The 19,941-nt window shown below is 49.9% G+C and overlaps 1 protein-coding gene across 4 annotated transcripts in view; it reads left to right on the plus strand.

The window, feature by feature from the left end:
- The window catches only part of LOC110215189 (septin-2), a 137,569-nt gene that overhangs the window by 37,300 nt on the left and 80,328 nt on the right, over nucleotides 1-19,941 (plus strand). For 3 of the 4 annotated variants that reach the window (XM_020996431.2, XM_078154453.1, XM_078154452.1), the window contains exons 6-8: nucleotides 1,022-1,156; nucleotides 1,592-1,709; nucleotides 13,229-13,330. In XM_020996431.2, coding sequence (XP_020852090.1) covers nucleotides 1,022-1,156; nucleotides 1,592-1,709; nucleotides 13,229-13,330 — 355 coding nt within the window. Of the gene's footprint in view, nucleotides 1-1,021; nucleotides 1,157-1,539; nucleotides 1,710-13,228; nucleotides 13,331-19,941 lie in introns of those variants that run through there. The other variant, XM_078154454.1, reaches the window with a different exon arrangement.

Genomic DNA, 19,941 nt, shown 5'->3' on the forward strand with positions numbered 1-19,941 from the left:
ATTTTATTTTATTTTCACGAGGTCAAACATTTCAGTAGCCGAAGAACAAAAGGGACAGGGTTGTGTGGGAAACTCCAGTTCCCCGGAAGCCAGAAGTGCCTTGGCCGTCCTGCTGCCAGGGCCTCCTGCGGAGCTTGCTCCTGCTCTCTTCCGTGTGTTTCAGGCGTGTTCCCTTGAGGCTCTGTTCCCATCACTCTCCCGCCCCGCCCCGCCTTGTAACTGGAAAAATTGCACTCTTCCCTGGAGCTCTTCCTGGGGCCTGGGGTGCAGCCTGTACCCACCCCCGCTCACCTCTCCATTGCCCTCTGGGTGATGCCCAGCTCTAGTTCTGTGTGGGCCATGCTGCTGTAGAGCGACCCTGGTGGAACGTCCGTATTGAAAAGATGTGAGGATGACGGTGCCCATGGCCGTTCCTCAGTGACCTGCCTGTGGTCAAGGTAGTAAGTGTTGGGGGCCGGATGAGTCCAGGGCTCCTGCCTCTGAGACCATCTGTATCCGTGATTTTGCTGCAGCCCCCCATAAGCACTTAACTCCAGGAACCTGACTGCTAATTGAGAGGATATCTTGGACCAGGCATTTGTCAGAGAGTGGTCCTTTTTGTTTCTTTCCACCCCATTTTGATATCTCCGCATGAGGCTGATGTCTCCCTATGGAAATGAATACCCACTCATTCCCGACACAGCTCAGCGGTGGTGGGAAGCTCTCTCACGATGGGCAGTGTTTTAGTTCACCAACAGAAGGGTGGGCATAGGATGTGGCAGGAGTTTTCCTCCTGGGCCTGTGATTCCATGATACCGTGCTGTCTCTCCTGCAGAATCAGCCAATGTGACTCCGCTTGGGGTTGGTGTTTTTGAGTATTCATCTTTTCCTCCAATGCTTTTTTTCCTTTTCTCGTCAGTATTCTAACCCCCGTTTTACAGACACACTAAGGGGTGGGGATTGCCCAGTTACACGAGAGTACCCCTTCCTGGGCTGCTCTTCAGACAGATCCTGAAAACCTCTTTTCCCTCTCCCACTGCAGCTTCAAAACCATCATCTACTACATCGATAATCAGTTTGAGCGGTACCTTCATGATGAGAGCGGGCTGAACAGGCGCCATATTGTGGACAACCGTGTCCACTGCTGCTTTTATTTCATCTCCCCTTTTGGTCATGGGTAAGTAAAGATGCAGAGACTCTGATCTGAGGCAGTTCTGGGATTTAGGGTGCCAGCTGCCCCCAAATCGATGCAGGGGCATAAACTCTTCTGTTAGGGGACTAGGTCATTCCTGCACTGTCGGCTGGCCAACTGAATTAAAAGCATCTTTGGGATCAGTGCTGCCTTCTGTTTGTCTGCATTCTTGTAGGAATTTAATTTTACTCTAGAGTTGGCATTGAATTGTGACTGGAAAGGCTGAAAATTGACAGGAGATGTATAGTTCCTCCCAGAGTCCTTCAGCCATGACTTAAGCATCTGAAGGAATGGCTCCTGCCAACGGAAGCATTTTTATCCTCCGTGGGGCCCTGCAGAATGGTCCTCTGTGCTTCTGACTTGGCCAGGGCTCTCAGAGCTGAGCGTCACTCCCTGGCCAAGCTGTCGGTGTCCTTCCAGGCTGAAGCCACTGGATGTGGAGTTCATGAGAGCGCTCCACGGCAAAGTGAACATCGTGCCGGTGATTGCCAAGGCGGACACGCTGACGCTGAAGGAGCGAGAGAGGCTGAAGCATAGGGTAGGTGCCGGGTATGGGAAGAGCCAGCCCGAGGGCCAGGGCCAGTGCGAGGGGGTGGGCTGGCAGTGTGTTTGTTTAAAAGAAGATGTTAGAAACCTGGTGCAGGATTGCTGGGAGGGAAAGTCTGGTAATGAGGCCAGCTGTGAGGTTGGGAGATGGACCTAGCTCTTTTTCAGATACAGGTAAGATGTAGGGTTTTATGTTCCTTTTAAAGAATTGCAATAGGTTGAAATGTTTGCCATTGTGGACGTAGAAGTAGACGCTTTCTCAGAAAGCCTTCACATTTGAATTGATTCTTCTCAAACTGTGGATGGTGAACTCCGTGCCCATTTCTAGAAGAAGCCTCATTTTGACTTGGAAGGCATGTGTGGTTGAGGTGACCCCGGGGCTGGGTTTTAAAAAATGGGTGGCGACCCACCAGGCCGAGATGGGGAGGAAGGGTTTCCACAGCCAAGGATGGGTGGGAGTGAAGGGTCAGAGCTAGGCCAGGGACCTGTTTCTGACACGTTGTGGCTGTGCCACACTGGCCAGGCCACTTGACTTGTCTTAGCCTGGGTTTGCTTCTGTGTCAATTGGACGTGATCGTGCATTGCCAGCTACCTCATGGAGGGGCTAGGCATAAAGAACCCTGAAGTGCGACAGAGATAGGAGGTGTTATTATAGTAACGATGCCTGACTGCTCTTATTTACAACAGTTTTTATAGGAAATAACCCATTTCAGTAGGCTTCCGTTCCCTCCCTGTTCACATCAGCCCTCCTTCATGAGGCCATCCATAACTAGGCTGCTAGGCATCCTAGTGGATGGAGCTTTGGATGAAGAGCCAGGAAAACCCGAGTTCCAGTCCTGCCTCAGGCACTTTGTGGCTTTGTGACCCTGGGCCAGACATTTAACTTTTATCTTTTAACATGTAAAGTGGGGGTAAAAACCTGCCCTACCTTACAGGATTATTGTGGGTTAACATACAGCGTTTTAATCACTATCTACCATGATTATTAAGACCTAATTAACTGCAAACTGTTAGTAGAGAAATTTTTACCTGATAATTTGTTGTTAAAGTTATAAGGAAGAGAGAAAACCAGAGACACCATCGTGTACCATTTACACTTCACATCTGTAATTCCTCCCGTCTCCAACATCCCAACTGTCCTAAACTGAAATGTTCCCTAGCACCCTTCCTAACGTTACAATTCACCAAGTAAAACATACACTTGGAAGTGCGTAGGAGGAAAGGAACAGGGAGGAGGGACTGTCTAAACAACAAACCCTCCCTACTCCTGCCATCTTTACAGTGCTTCCCTTGCTAATTCAATTTAGGCGGAGTGGGCGGTGGGACTCGTTTCATCCTAACTCCTTACAGAATGGTCATGGGATTTCCAGCCATATCCTCAAATGGATGTGTGGTCTCATCATGGTGGCTGATGGTGACCCCAGTCCAGACTTGCCTGCCCATTCTGTAGGACTCTTTCTGTTCATTTCCTGCTGGGGCCTTCCTCTGTTTCCTTTGACATCGCATGGATGCCAGAGCCGCACAGACTGTCCATGAGTTCTCTCTCACTCTTGACAGGTGGCCAGCCCGTCTCTTTGGATTATATGTCTCTCTTATGAATCCTTTGTCAATCGATTGTGAGCTATAACGTTTTTGATTCAGTAACATTGCCTTAAGGGAGGAAGGTGGTAATGTGAGGTTTGGGAACTTGTTTTTTTAAATGTTTTGATAACTGTTTCAATGGAATTGGTTTCCTTTGTAATCCTGTATATTTTATGTATTTGCGAATATGATTCTGAGAAGGGGCTCATGTACTTCCCAGACTCACTGCCAAGGAGGCCTAGACCCAACAAGGTTGAAGAAGCCCTGCTTTACTTCTGGGAACACCGGGAAGCAGTCTGGCAGAAAGTGGGCATAGACCAGCAATCACCATATGCCAAGAGGAGCTCAAATGGTGACGGGATCTAGACATAAAGGATGACATCCTGAGCAGATTAGAAGATCACCGAAAAAATGACCTGTCAGATCTCTGGAGCAGGGAAGCTTATGGCCAGATAAGAGACAGAGGATTATGGGACAGAAAATGGATCATTTTGATGAGATGTGATTAACAAGTTTTTCACAATTGATCCAAATGCAGCCAAAAGTAGAAACAAAACTGGAAACTGGGGAAAATTTTTGTAGCCAGTTTCTCTAATAAAGGCCTCTTTCTCAAATATATAGGGAACTGAGCCAAACTTATAAAAATAAGAGACATTCCCCAGTTGACAAATGGTCAAAGGGTGTGAACAGACAGCCTTCAGAAGTCAAATCTGTAGTCATATAAAAAAGCTCTAACTTGCTGTCAGTTGGAGAAATGCAGATTAAAACCACTCTGAGGTGCCACCTCCCACCCATCAGATTGGCTCACGTGACAGCAAAGGAAAATGGCAAATGCTGGAGGGGATGTACGACAACAGGGACACCAATGCCCTGTGGGTGGAGGGTCCGGCTGGCAGCTGGAGATGCAGGGCAGGCCAACCATTAAGACAGGGCCGAAGGGGGCAGTTAGATGGTGCAGTGGATAGAGCACCGGCCCTGAAGTCGGGAGGACCTGAGTTCAAATCCAGCCTCTAACCAATCACTTGACAGTTACTAGCTGTGTGACCCTGGGCAAGTCACTTAACTCCAATTGCCTAAAAAAAAAAAAGACAGGGCTGAAGGAGTGTGGAAGGGCACGTGTCAGGGCTCTGTAGGTTGGAGCGTGTCCCTGAGGATGAGATGTACCTGAGAAGTGGTAGGCGGAGCTCAGAGGTGGGCGACTGAGAAAGGAGGAGCGTCCTGCTGGTGCCGAAGCCTTAGCGGGGCCAGAGGAGGGTCACCACTGGTGTTATTGGAGTTGCCCTAGATGAGAAGGCATGGAAGGAGTGCCCACTAGCCCACCGCCAATGGGTGGAGCCACCCTGGATGGAAAGAGCCTCGTGAGTTTTTCCATCTTTCTCCACATCCATTGTGCGTGTGGTTTCTTGGCAGCTTTACGTATCAGTTGTTTAGCCATTTCCCCCAGGTGATGGGCGTCTGCCTTGTTCCCAGGTCTTTTCAACCACCATGAGTGCCGCTGTAAATGTTTTGGGACACATGAGACCCTTTTTGTTCTTGTCCTCTTTGGGGTACATGCCTGGCACCCACATCTGAACAGCTAACATTGACCTTTGAGAGCATGTTGACATTAGCAGCCGTCCATGGAGTTTCCATTTTAATGTGGAGTTCTCTCCCCATAGATTAGTCTTCCAAGTATTGGCGAGTGGTCATGGGCTTTGAGCACACATCCTGTCATAAAAGGCTTCGTTTCTTAGTGAGATGCCCCTTTGATGCCTCATGCTCTTGGCACGAGCCTAATTTCAGTTCCAAATAGAAAAGAGAAAGAATTTAATTTGAGTGGCCAGACCCACCACCAAGGTTGTCCAAGGCGCCTCTCTGCCTCTCAGGGCGGAGGGAGCAGGCCTGCTGATGAGGCCATCATTTTCGGGAAGGATCTGAGAAGGCCTTGGGTCACAGCCCGGGACACCAAGCTGATTGATTTGCCCTGACATTGAGCTGCTTCCTGTTGGGCTGAAGGAAAGAGAATGAGGGGAGTCATCTCTTTTCCTTGGAAGCGATGACACATTTGTATGCACAGGTTGGCCGTGTTATGTTGTTCCAAGTATACCTTGCTTTGGAGGAGCGTGTCAAGTGGTTCCAAGAAAGCAGTGGGTGTGTTTTCTCAGGGGAAATGACTGTGTATTATTTCAGCTCGGGACGTCTTGGTGAGAAGGTGACTGATCAGTGGCGAGGGTCGGGGACTTTGCCGACATGATCACAAGAGCTGACGGGTTTTAGAAGTCGCTGCCATTTGGCGGCCAATCTGAGGCTGGGGACGCTTTGTTTTGCTTTTTCAAGCTCGGCAGAGAGTCCTCGAGAAGGAAGCTCCGCTCGGCGTCGTTCCTGTTTGGTCTTGCTGCGATTCAAAGCCCTTTTCCCCACCGTCGCCCCCTTCCATGGGAAGCGCGGAGGAAGCCTGCCTGCAGGCCTGCCTTCACGGGAGGGAGCGGGCACATGGGTGTTGGCGCTGTTCCTGTCTTTACGGTTCCCAGGGGAAGCTAATCTTGAGAAACACAGAACCTCCGGAGACCAATAAAGGGGACGGCGGGAGAAGCAGAATGGGCCCATTGTTGAGCCGTGAAATAGAGTTTGTTTTTATTGCCTTTCTTTTATCCTGCAGGAAGGCCCCGGGTTTAGCAGCTGGGATGTGTTATCTTGCATCCCTGGTTTTGGCTTTCCCTCTATTGTTTGTGCTGCCTTTTTATCCCACCACCGCTGACAAGTTAAATGGGCTTCGTGTTTCATGTGTTCACCTCCTGTTCCCTCAGGACCACCGAGGCGGGTGGGTCTGGCTTGTCTCTGAGCTTCCCTGCTTGAAAAACCAGTGGGCTCCCACTCGTCTCCAAGAGGAAGGGCTTCACGCTCCTTAGCTAAGCTCCTCATCCCCGAGCACTCTGACTCCTGCCTCCCTTTACAACCACCTTTCTTACCGTTGCTGTTCATGGGCCCTGTGTGCAAACCAGGCCCTGAAGCTGAGATTCCATGTCCTCCCTCCGCACCTTTGCATCAGCCGGGCCCCACACTTAGGCTGCCCTCCCCCGCCATCCTCTGCTCCTCCCGTTAGTCTCAGCCTCTTACGTTCACCTTCTCCTCTTACTTATCTGTGTGTTCTTGCCCCAGAAGAAGGTGAGCCTCTCCTGAGCAGTGTGTGGCCCCAGGACCTTCCAGCGTGTCTTGCGTGGGATGGAAACTTAACCAACCAACAGGAGTCTCCTGTTGCAGGCCCTGGGAAGGGAGACACAAACTCAAGCCTGCCCTGCCTGCTCTCCAGGACTTAGTAAGGTGGGATTGATTTCCCCTGGAGAAGATAGAGCTTGTGGCCTCCGTAGGACTGGGCTGCAAAGGGCCCAGCCCAGGACGTCTCCCCGTTGCAGCTCAGCCTGCCTCCTATCTCCTGAGCAGCCAGCCCTCATGGCTCCAGTGGGAAGGAGCCTTTCCTTATGTCGAGACAGATTCTGCTCTGCAGCTTCTACCACCGTTCCTAGTTCTGGCCTCTGGGGCAAAACAGAACGTGATTTCACAAGACACCCTTCAGTTACAGAAAAAACTGGCCAAGTCACACTGTCAACTGATGCTAAGTCTGTAGGCTGTGAAAGCCCCCCCCCCATGCCATTTTCCTGTGAGCTGTTGTTGGCTAAGGGTTCTCCCCCCTGGAGCAACTTACTAGATGGTCTGAGTTTCTGTATAGAATTTGACACTTATCCTGGTTAAATTTCATTTCGTTAGATCCATCCTTCTAGCTAGTCTGGTGGAATATTTCCTTTTGAGGCAGGTTGGGACCCAATTAGGTCCTTTTTCATTTTGCAAAATGAGGATTCATCTTGCCCTGAAGGGTATATGATTTTGTGGGGAAAGAATGGCAATCTCTTCTTGATGTTTTCCCCCGCTTACTGTTAGGAGCCTTTTTTCTACATGAGTGGATTTACTTGAGTACTCCAATGTATGTGCTCTTCACTGGCACAGGTCACAGCCCCCTCCACATCCCAGGAACAAAAGCCCTGTGGTGACAAGCATCACCATGCTTCATCCCAGACCTCAGATGGTAGATACTCGGTCCATCCCTGCCCAAAGCGTCCAGTTCTGAAAAGACTCTGGGGAGTCGAGTGGATGTGAGCTCAACCTGAGAAAGCACTATGTTGTAGCATCTCAACAAGCCAGTGTGATCTCGGGCAGCATGAAGAGGGGAGAGGCCGCCCACTGTCCTCTGCCATGGCTGTTGTGTGCAGGTCTGGGCACTGCCATTTAAAAGGGACGTTGATGAGCTAGAGAGCATCTAGAGGAGGGCTGTCAGGATGGTGAAGGTCCTGGAATGCGTGTCAAATGAGGAAAGAACTGGGCATAACGGCCTGGAGAAGAGAAAGCTTGGGGAGCGAGACAGCTGTGATCAAATGTTGGGACTGTCAAGCAGAGGAGGGATTAGCCTCGTTCTGTTTGACCCTGGGAAGCAAAAATGTGAGACGTGCAAATTTAGAGACTCTTCTCTTCCAAATGTCCATGTGGACTATTCGTGCCTGACCTGTGGTAGAGCCTTCCAAGCTTGTATGGGTCTGATCAGCTGCAGTTGGATGCACAGTACCTTGACTCCAACGTAATGGTGTCGTTTTGGTCCTCCAACCAGGAGCTAGAAAGTAGAGGCAATGAGGGGGGAGTGGCAGATAGACCAGTTGGGTTTGATGTCAAGAAAAGCCCTCTAACTGTGAGATCTATCCCAAAGGGCAACAGGCAGGCTGTCCTTCTGTGAGGTCTCCAAGCAGAGGTTGGCCCACCACCTGTCAGGTGGGCTGTAGAAGGGACTTTTGTTCAGCCATGGGGTGGATGTGGTGACTCTGAGGACCTTTCTAGCTCTGAGATACTAGGACTCTGACTGTTGTGGGTTTTTTTGTTTGTTTGTTTGTTTTTTGGGGTTTTTTTAGACAATTGGGGTTAAGTGACTTGCCCAGAGTCACACAGCTAGTAAGTGTCAAGTGTTTGGTCTGAGGCCGGATTTGAACTCAGGTCCTCCTGACTTCAGGGCCAGTGCTCTATCCACTGCACCATCTAGCTGCCCCTAGGACTCTGACTGTCAGTGGTGAACCATGAAATCCAAACATATTTGCAGGATGTGAAATTTCCCTGGATCTTTGAATTTCATGAATTGTTTTTTTCTAAATTTTATTTTTGTTTTCAGTTCTAGATTCCAGCCCCTCCTCCACCCATTGAGTGGGCAAGAAATACAATACCCATTATACCTATGAAGTCATGCAAATATATTTCCACATTAGCCATGTTCTGGAGGAAAAAAAAAGTGTGAAAAACAAAGAAAGGGAAAAAATATGCTTTAATGTATCCTCTGAGTCTCAGTGTTCTGTCTGGAGCTGGATGGCATTTTATGTCGGGAGTCCTGTGGGGTTGGGGTGGATTGTTGCATTGATCAGAGTAGCGAAGTCTTTAATCATCGTTAACAATGTTGTTGTTACTGTATGCTGTGATCTCCGGGTTCTGCTTACTTCACTTTGCATCATTCCAGATTTTTCTGAAACCATCCACTTTATCATTTCTTATAGTATAATAATATTCCATCACTTTCATATACTGTGACTTGTTCAGCCATTCCCCAGTTGCTGGTCATTCCCAGTTCTTTGCCACCACGAAAAGAGCTGCTAAAATATTTTTGTACATACAGCTTCTTTTACTTGATCTCTTGGGGTACAGGCCTAGTAGCGGCATTGCTGGCTCCAGAGGTGTATGCACAGTTTTATGGCCCTTTGGGCCTAGTTCCACATTGTTTCCCAGAATGGTTGGATCAGTTCACAGCTCTACCAACAGTGCATTGGCGTCCCAGATTTTCCATGTCCCCTTCGGCGTTTGTCCTTTTTCTTTTCTGTCATGTTAGCCAATCTAATGAGTGTGAGGTGGTACCTCCGAGTTGTTTTCATTTGCATTTCTCTCATTGTCCATGAATTATTGTAATTGAATTTATCATGGGCCACAGAGAATAAATTCTTCTACTGAAGTCCTCCCTTGATGACTTGCCACGGCCTGAAGATGCTGGTGGGTTCACTTCGGACGACCTGTTTTGGCATGTCCTGCCCAGGCTGGAAAGGACAGAGTGGCTGTGTGGTCTTGTCCTGGGTCTGGCTCGACACTAAATGGCAACAGCAACTCTTGAAGATCATTTCTGAAGTCCCAGAGGGGTCCTCCCAGGCACCTGAGTGTTCACAGCAACAAACAGGGCACGGGTCCCTTAGAGTGTTAAAGTGTATTGGCTACCAGTGGCGGGTGCTTTGTGCGACCGTTTGTCAGTTGGAGGACATGGTGGTGAGGAGGCTGCATTGTCTGACCGACAGACCCTGGAGGGGAGGGAGAGCAGGATAAAGGACAGCTGTGTCTGAAGAAGGAAGCTGATCTCTGAGTAATGGGGTCAGGGGCTGCTGGGAAGAGAGGGCCGGCGCTTCTGGGCAGACTCCACAGTCTCTGGGTGGTAGCTGTGCGCTTTCTGGGAAGGGACGGGCCAACAGCTTCAGCCTGCCTGGGAAATGGTTTCAGTCCATCAAGAGGAACAGCTGTAAATTCCTGAAAACCACTTAGGGTTCTAGATGGATCATCATCTCTTGTTCCCTGTGAGCCTCAGGAGATATGAGGCTTCCCAGGGACGGAAGCTGCACAGAATCACAGTGTTTTTAGGATGTTAAAGGTAGGAAGACCTTCTCTTCTTTGGGGATTTACATACTTTGAGAAAACATTCAGATACTGAGAAGCCACAGAATCACAGTGGGCCCCCTCCCCCCACCAAAGTCCATCTAATTCGTTGTCATTATGGAAGGGATCCCCTTGTCCCTAGGGAAAAGAACAGCAAAGAGCTTTTCCTTTCTAAAGTGTTAGAGTCCAAGTTCAGCTTGCACTCTACCCTGCAGGAATTTCATTAGAGGAAGAATGTCTGTGGGATCACAGGTTATTAGTTGATTAATCCTTCACATATTCCGGTAACTGGAAGGCCTTCCTTTTTCTTTTTCTTTTTTTAAATTTTGCCTTTTTTTTTTTTTAGACAATTGGGGTTAAGTGACTTGCCCAGGGTCACACAGCTAGTAAGTGTCAAGTGTTTGGTCTGAGGCCGCATTTGAATTCAGGTCCTCCTGACTTCAGGGCTGGTGCTCTATCCACTGCGCCACCTAGCTGCCCCAAGGCCTTCCTGTTTCTTCGTTAAAGCAGTGCTTCTGTCTTTTGGAAGGCATCGTCTCTCAGGCTCACTTCAGTCTTCTCTTAGGACTTTTGTTATATTGCTGTTTTAATGGTTGGGAATCCTGTAGGTGCGTGTTGTTATGTGGGTTTCTTGAGCTGAGAAGACCCTTGGGAGATCGTGTGATCCAACTCTGCGTCTTTAGGCTTGGCACCAGCTGCCCTCCAGGGCTGGCCTTCTCCTAGGTGGTTCTGGCCCTCCTCCGTGCAGGCCACAAGTCTCTGCCCACTTTGTGCCTTTGTGCTCGGTTGAGTTCTTGCCCTCATCTTTCTATAAATCCTGGGGACCTTGCCCTTGGTCTTCAGGGGGCTCCAGTGGAGCTCATAGGATGCCCAGCTGACATGTCTCCTGCTCATTTTGCGACTGGCTTCCCTCTTCTTCCAGTCATGTGGGCCCTTGTCAGGGTATCTTTCACTACTTCTTGTGCTCAGGCCGTTGCTGGTAACTGGCTGCCTCCTTCAGGTGCTCCCAGGGGCCTGTCCCTTGCCCTGAGGGCCCGTGCAATCTCCTCTGGGGCTGCTCCTGGTGCTCAGTTTGTGCACCATCCACACGGTCTTCCTTATATCTAATCAAAGCTGTACCTGGCCGAAATGAGGCAGCTGGGTGGTGCAGTGGATAGAGCACTAGGCCTGTAGTCAGAAGACCTGAGTTTAAATCTGGCCTCAGACACCTACTAGCTGTGTCACTTACTCTCTGCCTTAATTCACTAGAGAAGAAAATGGCAAACCACTCCACTGTCTTGGCACAGAAAACCCCATAGACAGTATTAGCACTCTGTGGTCCATGGAATCGTGAAGAATCTGATACAGCTGAATGACTGACCACCGGCAATAACTGTGTCCAAGGTTGTTTACGTCTCTCACGATCATTTACAATAAGCCCTCTGGGATTATTTTGTTTGACTGTTTATTCTTGTCACAAGGGTTTTCTTTTCACTTTCTTTTCCTTTTTTCCAGTGGAAGGAGGGTAGGAGAAAGGTATGAGGAATTTTTAATTGAAAATTTTTTTCTAAAAATGAAGTAATATAAAAAGTATTGCTAAGAGTGAAAACGGAACATGGGAAATGATCCTTTCTACTGCAGGCCAATTGGAGGAAGGGCTGGTATGAATCATTGTTTTTTAAAGTCTTAAGTGAATGAAGATTTTCAAGAAATGCACTTTGTTATTTTCAGTTAAATTCAGCAAGTGCTTATTAAGTGTGTAGTATGGGCCAGGCCCTGTGCTCATTAATGAGGATGTGCTGACAAAATGACATATTTACCGCTCTCGAGAAGGAGAGATGCCTGTCTATGTGAGGGGAAACATTTCTATGGAGAATCAAAAGCAAAATATCTTGAGTCATTTCCAAGTCGGGAAGGCATCAGTAGTGGCAGAAGCAAGTGGCGCTGAGCCTTAAAGGAGCCAAGGTGAAGGCAGGCACATGGCACATGGCTAGTGCAGAGCAGAAGGTAGCCTTCAAGTGGGCCGGACTGGATGGAATATAAAGCGTGAAGAAGAGTGACGTGTCATCCGCACAAAGGGAGGCTGCAGCTGTAAATGTCAGGTAGAGGAATTTGTGTTGGGTTCTAGTGGCAGTTGGGAGCCATTGGAGCTTCTGGAGCAGGGGAAGAGTGGGCAGCCCAGTACTTTAGGAATGTTACTGGGCAGCCATGTGTGGGATGGAGAGAGAATGAGACCTCAGAAAAATCAGTTAGGAGGTGATGAGGGCCAGATCTAGGGTGCTTGTGCTGGGAGTAGACAGAAGGGGACAGGAGGCAGAGATGTCGAGGTAGAATTGACAAGACTGATTGGGCATGGAAGTTGTGTGTGTGAAGGAGAGTGATGAGTCGAGGGTGATGCAGGATTGTGAACCCGGGTGAGAGGGAGGGTTGTAGTGGCTGTAATAGACATGGCAAATTTAGGGAGGCAGTGGATTTGAGGGGAACGATAATGAGTCTGCTTTGAACTATAGTTGAGCTATAGTAGGCCAGGCTTTTCCAGACAGGGGCTGGTGGCCTCTCCTCACCTCCACGTGGTAGGCCAGGCTTTTCCAGACAGGGACTGGTGCAGCCTCTCCTCACCTCTCCATGGTAGGCCAGGCTTTCCCAGACAGGCTGGCGCAGCCTCTCCTCACCTCTCCATGGTAGGCCAGGCTTTCCCAGATGGGCTGGCGCAGCCTCTTCTCACCTCTCCATGGTAGGCCGGGCTTTCCCAGACAGGGGTGGCACAGCCTCTCCTCACCTCCACGTGGTAGGCCAGGCTTTTCCAGACAGGGGCTGGCGGCCTCTCCTCCCCTGTCCATGGTAGGCCAGGCTTTCCCAGACGGGCTGGCGCAGCCTCTCCTCACCTCCACGTGGTAGGCCAGGCTTTTCCAGACAGGGGCTGGCGCAGCCTCTCCTCACCTCTCCATGGTAGGCTGGGCTTTCCCAGACAGGGGCTGGCATGGGGATGCCTTCTGTCTGGGCTGGCTGTATTCAAAGCCCCCCCCCAAACCAGTCTTCTTTATTTCAGACTCTACTGTTGCACAGAGCTTGAGGCTCAGACTCCTATGTAGAGCCTGCTTTTTCTTGTCCCAGTGTAGTCCAGGGTTTTCTTGGGGTGGGAGAGACCTCGGCAGGAGACAGTCATGGACGGCCAGGCCCGGAGCCCTTGCTGCTGCCATGTGTCTCCGTCCTGGCGTGTGATGATGCCATTTCTCTCTCCCATTCTCCCCGTAGATCCTTGATGAAATCTCTGAACACGGCATTCGGATTTATCAGTTGCCTGATGCAGACTCTGATGAAGATGAGGAGTTCAAGGAACAAACCAGAGTCCTGAAGGTGAGCTCGTCTTTTGCCCTTTGCATCTTTTTTTGCTGACTCTATTTGCCAAATATTCTACTTGACAAAATGGTGGCTATGTTAGGGGACTTTTTTCCTCTGAAGAGCTGGTTTGGGAAGAAAAATGCTGACTTGATGGTGAAATGTACAGGAGTCTTACTGGGGGACCCCTTGTGCTAACATGGGCCTTGTCATGGCCTGAGTCTGTGTTGAGGTCTTTCTGTCTTGTTCCCCGCTTGGCCACTAGCCCAGGAGGGCTTTGGAGGAGCCCCAGTAACCACTACCATTCTCTTGGCCTCAGATCCTGGCTCTGCCATGTACCGCCTGGGTGAACTTGGACAAGTCACTTCAGTGCTACAGGCCTCAATTTTCTCATCTGTAAACTGAATGTTCCCTAGATGATCTCACACCTTTAATCTGCCAGCACTCGGAAGCTGACTCTGTGCTTCTCTCACAGCTCTGGCAGTAGCACAGCTTTGGGATCCTTGTTCTCTTCTCATAGCTGAGGGAATGAGGCTCAGAGAGATGCTTATCAGTTCTTCCTCTGGAGTTGGATAGCATTTTTACCCTAAGTCCTTCATAATTGTCTTGGATTATTGTATTGATCAGAATAGCTACATCATTCCCAGCTGATCATTGTACGATGTCGTTGTTACTGTGGACAGCGTTCTGGTTCTGCTCAGTTCACTCTGCATCAGTTCGTTGAAGTCTTTTCAGGTCTTTCTGAAAGCATCCTGCTTATCATTTCTTTTTTTTCCCCCTTGATAGTTAATTTATTTATTTTTAGTTTTCAACATTCACTTCCATAATATTTTGAGTTTTAAATTTCTCCTCCCTACCCAATATGATGTGCAGTCTGATATAGACTCTACTTATATATTCATATCAAGCATATTTTCCCATTTGTCATGATGTAAAGAACAATTAGAACTAATGGGAGGAACCGCAAGAATGAAGCAATAAAACAAAACAACAAAAGAAAAGGAGAGCAAATAGTCTGCTTCCATCTGTATTTAGACTCTGTAGTTCTTTCTCTGGGTGTGGACAGCATTTTCCGTCGTAAGTCTTTTGGAGTTGTCTTAGATCCTTGCATTGCTGAGAAGAGCCAGGTCTATCAAAGTCAGTCATCACATGGTGTGGCTGTTACTGTGTACAGTGTTCTCCTGGTTCTGCTCATTTCACTCTGCATCAGTTCATGTAAGTCTTTCCAGGTTTTTCTGAAGTCTGCCTGCTCATCATTTCTTATAGCACAATAGTATTCCATTACATTCCATTACATTCATTCACAACTTGTTCAGCCATTCCCCAGTGGATGGGCATCCCCTCAATTTCCAATTCTTTGCCACCACAAAAAGAGCTGCTGTGAATATTTTTTTACAAATAGGTCTTTTGTCTTTTTTTCTTTTTTTTTTTAATCTCTTTGGGATACAGACCTAGTAGTGGTTTTGCACAGTTTTATAGCCCTTTGGGTATGGTTACAAATTGCTCTCCAGAATGGTGGGATCAGTTTATGACTCCATTAACAATGCATGAGTGTCCCAATTTTTCCACATTCCCTTTAGCATTTGCCATTTCTGATAGGCATGAGGTGGGACCACAAAGTTGCTTTAATTTGCTTTACTGTAATAAATGGTGATTTAGGGGCAGCTGGGTGGCGCAGTGGATAGAGCACCAGCCCTGGAGGCAGGAGGACCTGAGTTCAAATCCAGTCTCAGACCAGATACTTGACACTTACTAGCTGTGTGACCCTGGGCAAGTCGCTTAACCCCAATTGCCTTGGAAAAAAAAAAATAGTGATTTAGAGCTTTTTTTCATATGACTATTGATAGCTTTGATTTCTTCTGAAAACTGTCTGTTCATATCCTTTGACCATTTGTCAGTTGGGGAGTGATTCATATTCTTATAGATTTGACTCACTTCTCTATGTATTTCAAAAATGAGGCCTTTCCCAGAGAAACTTGCTGTGAAATCCCCCCTCCCCGCAGTCTTCTGCTTTCCTTCTAGTCTTGGCTGCGTGTACACGTGGGAATTTTCAAAGAGCTTTTACAGACATTATTTCATGGGATGATCACAGGAGTCCCCCTGGGAAGTGGGCAAGGTGGGGATCATTGTCACCGTCTCATAGATTAGACAGCTAAGGTCCCGTGAGTGTGGCTGCTCTCTCAGTCAGGGTCACAGGCTGATCAGGAGCCCACCCCTCCTGATTTGTCATCCAGAACACTCCACCGGGCACCAGGGCCTGTTTCCCCTGCAGCGGTGCCATAGAAAGAGAGGCTCATTCAGAGCCCCGAGGCCGCGTTTGGAGTGAAGGTCTGAAAACATTTCCCTACATGAGCCTGGTGCTAATGCATGCCTAGTGAGAGACATGTGGGGAGCCAGGGCACTCCCGCCTGGCACCCTGCGGGAAGAGAAGAGCCACTGGGCAGGCGGAGAGCACCCCTCTGAACCCACAGATCTGCGGGGATGATGAGGCCTCTCAGGCCCATTGAAATCTCCTGTTTCTTAGGTCTGGGCCTCAGAGGGCACCAGGCACATGGTGCTCTTCTCAAGCTGGTGTGCACTGGAGCCACTGAGGCTGGAATGAGCCATTCTCCAAGGCTCTTCGGTGATGACACTGGCTGATTATGGGCTGTGTGGATGCAGTGACTCGGCTTTGGCCATTTCCTGAGACCTCCCCTCTTCCCCACTTAGCTTTGGTACCAGCTCAGGTGTGAAGCCAGGAAGGGGAGGAGAGCCACGCAGTCAGTCGCCGGCCAGATGACCTGCTGGTCATGGCAGCGGGACGAGGTCAAGAAGGACCCGCCCTGGGAGGCCCTTCTCGCCCCTCTCTCTCTTGGGAGAGCTCATTGGCCTGTACAGATTCATTCCTTCCTTCGTGAGCTTGGCCAGGCCCCTTCCCTAGAGCCTGGGTGGTCTCTAAGGACCTGCCAGCTCGGTGACCTCAGCTGGGCGGGTACTGCGCCTCGATTCCTGCACCCTTCTGTCCACCCCTGCGGAGGGTCCTGCTGGTGTGCCAGGGGCCTCCTCTGCTTCCGCCCGCCTCACAAGCCGTGCTCGGCCCCTCGCCTGCCCGCGGGGAGAGCTTTTCTGATTTCTCATGCCCAGGGAACGTGCCGTGGCCCACACCCGCCGTCTTGTCAATGCCCTCTGTTCTTTGGCTGTCCCCGAGCCTCGCCCAGCGCGCTCGGCTGGCGTGAGCCTTCCTGCCCTCTGCGGAGCTTGTCCTTTATCTCTGTCCTTTCTCTTGCTCGTAATCGCTGTCTGCTGACTTCTCTCTTTCCTGCTGCCTACGAGCCATGGTTAACCGTCTGCTGTGTGCCAAGTGCCGTGCTAGGCACTGAGGATAGTGACACAGAGGTGATGCCGCCCCTGCCTTCAAGGAGCTGACATTCTGTAACGGGATCCCAGAAAAGGAAATGAGAAAAGAGAAGTGGTAATTTGTGTGTGTGTGTGCATATGTGTGCCTCTGTGTGTGTGTGTGTGTGTGTGTCTGTGTATGTGTGCCTCTGTCTGTGTCTGTGTGTGTATGTGTGTGTCTGTGTGCCAGTGTGTGTATGTGTGTGTATGTGTACCTCTGTGTGTGTGTGTCTGTGTGCCAGTGTGTGTATGTGTGCCTCTGTGTGTCTGTCTGTCTGTGTGCCAGTGTCTGTATGTGTATGTGTGCCTCTGTGTGTGTGTGTCTGTGTGCCAGTGTGTGTTTGTGTGTATGTGTGCCTCTGTGTGTGTGTGTGTCTGTGTGTCTGTATGTGTGCCTCTGTGTGTCTGTCTGTGCGCCAGTGTGTGTCTGTGTGTCTGTGTATGTGTGCCTCTGTCTGTGTGTCTGTGTGTGTGTCTGTCTGTGTGCCAGTGTGTGTCTGTGTATCTGTGTATGTTGTACCAGTGTGTGTGTGTGTGTGTGTCTGTGTGCCATTGTCTCTGTGTGTGTGTGTGTGTGTGTGTGTGTGTGTGTGTGTGTGGTGGGGAGAAGGGAACTGACCAGTTGGGACACGAGGACACGTCTCTTGGAGGAGGGGGCTTTGTGCTGATCCTCGCAGGAAGCGAAGGATTCCAGGTGGCGTGGGTGAGAAGGGAGGACATTCCAGGTAAGCAAAGGGAAGGAGGCGAGAGATGGGAGGTCTTCTGCGGGGTGCAGCAAGCTGGCCAGCCCTGCCAGCTGCCCTCCCCGGCCTCCTTCAGGCAGCCTTCTCCCAGTGCTCTGAGTGCCAGTGCCTCCCTCTGTCCGTTAGTTCCTATTTATCCCGTGCCCAGCTTGCTGGGTATGTATTTGCTGCGTGTTGTCCCCTGTTAGGTTGTGAGCCCCTTGAGGGCAGGGACTGCCTTTTCTCCCTCTTTCGTATCCCCAGCACTCAGTGCAGTGCCTGGCACACAGGAGGTGCTTGATAAGTGTTTGTTCATTGATGTAAAGGGGAGCGATGTGTTGTCAGCCCGGAGAGGTCGGCCCTCTGGTCAGCCAGATGGCAAAGGCCTTTATGGGCCCGATGGACACTTTGTGTTTTATCCCAGCGTCCCTGGGTAGCGACCGTAGCTTCTGGAGCAGAGGACGGCCATGGTCAGGTGGGTGGGCCCGACTGATGCGCTAGGAGCATCCCTTTGGTAGCCGTGTGGAAGGTGGGTGGTGGGGGAGCCATTGGATCTGGCTTTTGAGACAGTTCAAGTGAACGGTGAGGACAGCTCAGATAGCGATGCCGCAGAAGAAGAGACCTGAGAGATGCTGAGGAAGAGGAGTGGGTGGGAGCTGGTGCGTCTCGGGTGCCAGTGATGGAGGAAGCAGGGTCACTGAGAGGGGAGAACCTTGCTTGCGAACCTGGAAGAATGGCACTAGTCAGGACGTGGAGAGGACCGCGTCTCTTCCATCCTCACAGTCTTCCCTCGACCTCGCCATTTCCTCAACCCATCCTGCTGTGTTTCTTTTCTCTCTCAGAGCTGAACTGTGAGATTACGCATACTCTCAATTCCTTCCTGTCCTTCCCTCCCCCTCACTTCTCAGCCCTTTTCTTGGTTCCTTCTGACCTCAACGCTTGGCCCTTCACTACTCTGTCTGCCGGCTTTCTCTCATTCTTCTTCCTGTTTGACCTCTAAAGCTTTTGACACCATTGACTGTCCTCTCTGTCTGGCCGCTCTCTCTGCCTGCTTCCACAGGCTCTCCAAGCAGGCCGGAGCCTCAGTAGACCTCTGCCTGACCACTCTATACCTAAAACATATCTGGCCCTTGGCCACCTTGCCTTTACTTGCCACCCTGGCTGCATCGCCTCTGTTTCAGGACTTCTCAGCCTGGGGCCTGTGAACTTGTTTTAAACGAAATATTTGGATAATTGTATTTCAGTAGAGTCAGTTTCCTTGATAATCCTGGGTATTTTATGGCATGCATTTAAAAACCTGATTCTGAGAAGTGCCTAGGCTTCACCAGTTGGACTGCCCAGGGGGTCCCGCAGAGGTTAAGACCCTTTGTCTAGATCTTGTTTGTGTATACTTGTTTTCTGTTAGAATTGTGAGCCCGGGAGGGCGGCGACTGCTTTTTCCTTTCTCTGTATTCCTAGTGATTAGCGCGGTGCCTGGCACACAGCGAGCACTTAAAATGCCTTTCAGCTTAGCTGCATCCTTCCTAGAACGCGGTGCCTTGAACGGGCTCTGCCCGGGGCACCTCCTTATTCCTGGAAGCTGTGTCTGCGATGACATTAGCTGTTGACTCATGACCTCGAGGCCGACCCTGCTTCCCCGTCGGGGGCTTGGACAGCTGGCCCCATCCTCTCTCAGCGTCCCTCTTTTCTGACCCCCCTCCTGGGCCTCTTTTGGACTGGTTCACTTGCCTTCATCAGCCCCAGCACGTAGCATACGGTAGGCGCTTCACAAGTGCTGGTTGGCTGTTTCGGTTTGCTGGATTGTCCGGAGTCTGTCGCTCTCGACAGGGATTAGACTCCCAAGTCTCTGTCTTGGGTCCTTTTTGCTCCTTTCTTGTGATCTCTCATGTGCCCGTGTGTATAATTTGTCATCTTAATATGTATCGCTCTCTGGCTCAGAAATTCCTCCTGAAATCCAGTTTATTATTTTATTACCGTCTGCCTCTTGGACTGGGCTACCTGGATTTCGTCTTGGCGTCTTCAATGCAACACGTGCAAAACAAAAGCAATTACCTTCCCCTGAAACCTGCCCTTCTCCTAAGTTTGTCTGTTTATTCTTATTGATTATAATAATAATTCCCATTTATACAGAACTTCAGGTTTTTCAAAGTGCTTTACAAGCATCTCACTTTATCCTCACAACTCTCTGATGGGGGTACTGTTGTTGTCCTCAATCTGCAGATCAGGAAACTGAGACAAACAGCTGAAATGACTTGCCTGGGGTCAGTAAGTACTTGGAAGGGTCTGAGGCTGGATCTGAACTCAGGTCCTCCTGACTCCAGGGCCGGTGCTCTATCCACTGCGCCACCTAGCTGCCCCCCACTATATCTTTTAGCTTTAGTGGAAGGACCTTTGGATTTGGAATCCAGAGACCTGCCCTTGAATCCTGTCTTGGTGACCCTGGGCAAGTCCTTTGCCTTCCCTGGCTCTCACTTTCCTCCTCTGGAAAGGAAAGGAATTTGGCCAGATCAGAGGCGTCTAACATGCAGCCTG

Source organism: Phascolarctos cinereus, unplaced genomic scaffold (assembly GCF_003287225.1).
Source record: "Phascolarctos cinereus isolate Bilbo 61053 unplaced genomic scaffold, phaCin_HiC Scaffold_4;HRSCAF=312, whole genome shotgun sequence".
Taxonomy (NCBI): Eukaryota; Metazoa; Chordata; class Mammalia; order Diprotodontia; family Phascolarctidae; genus Phascolarctos; species Phascolarctos cinereus.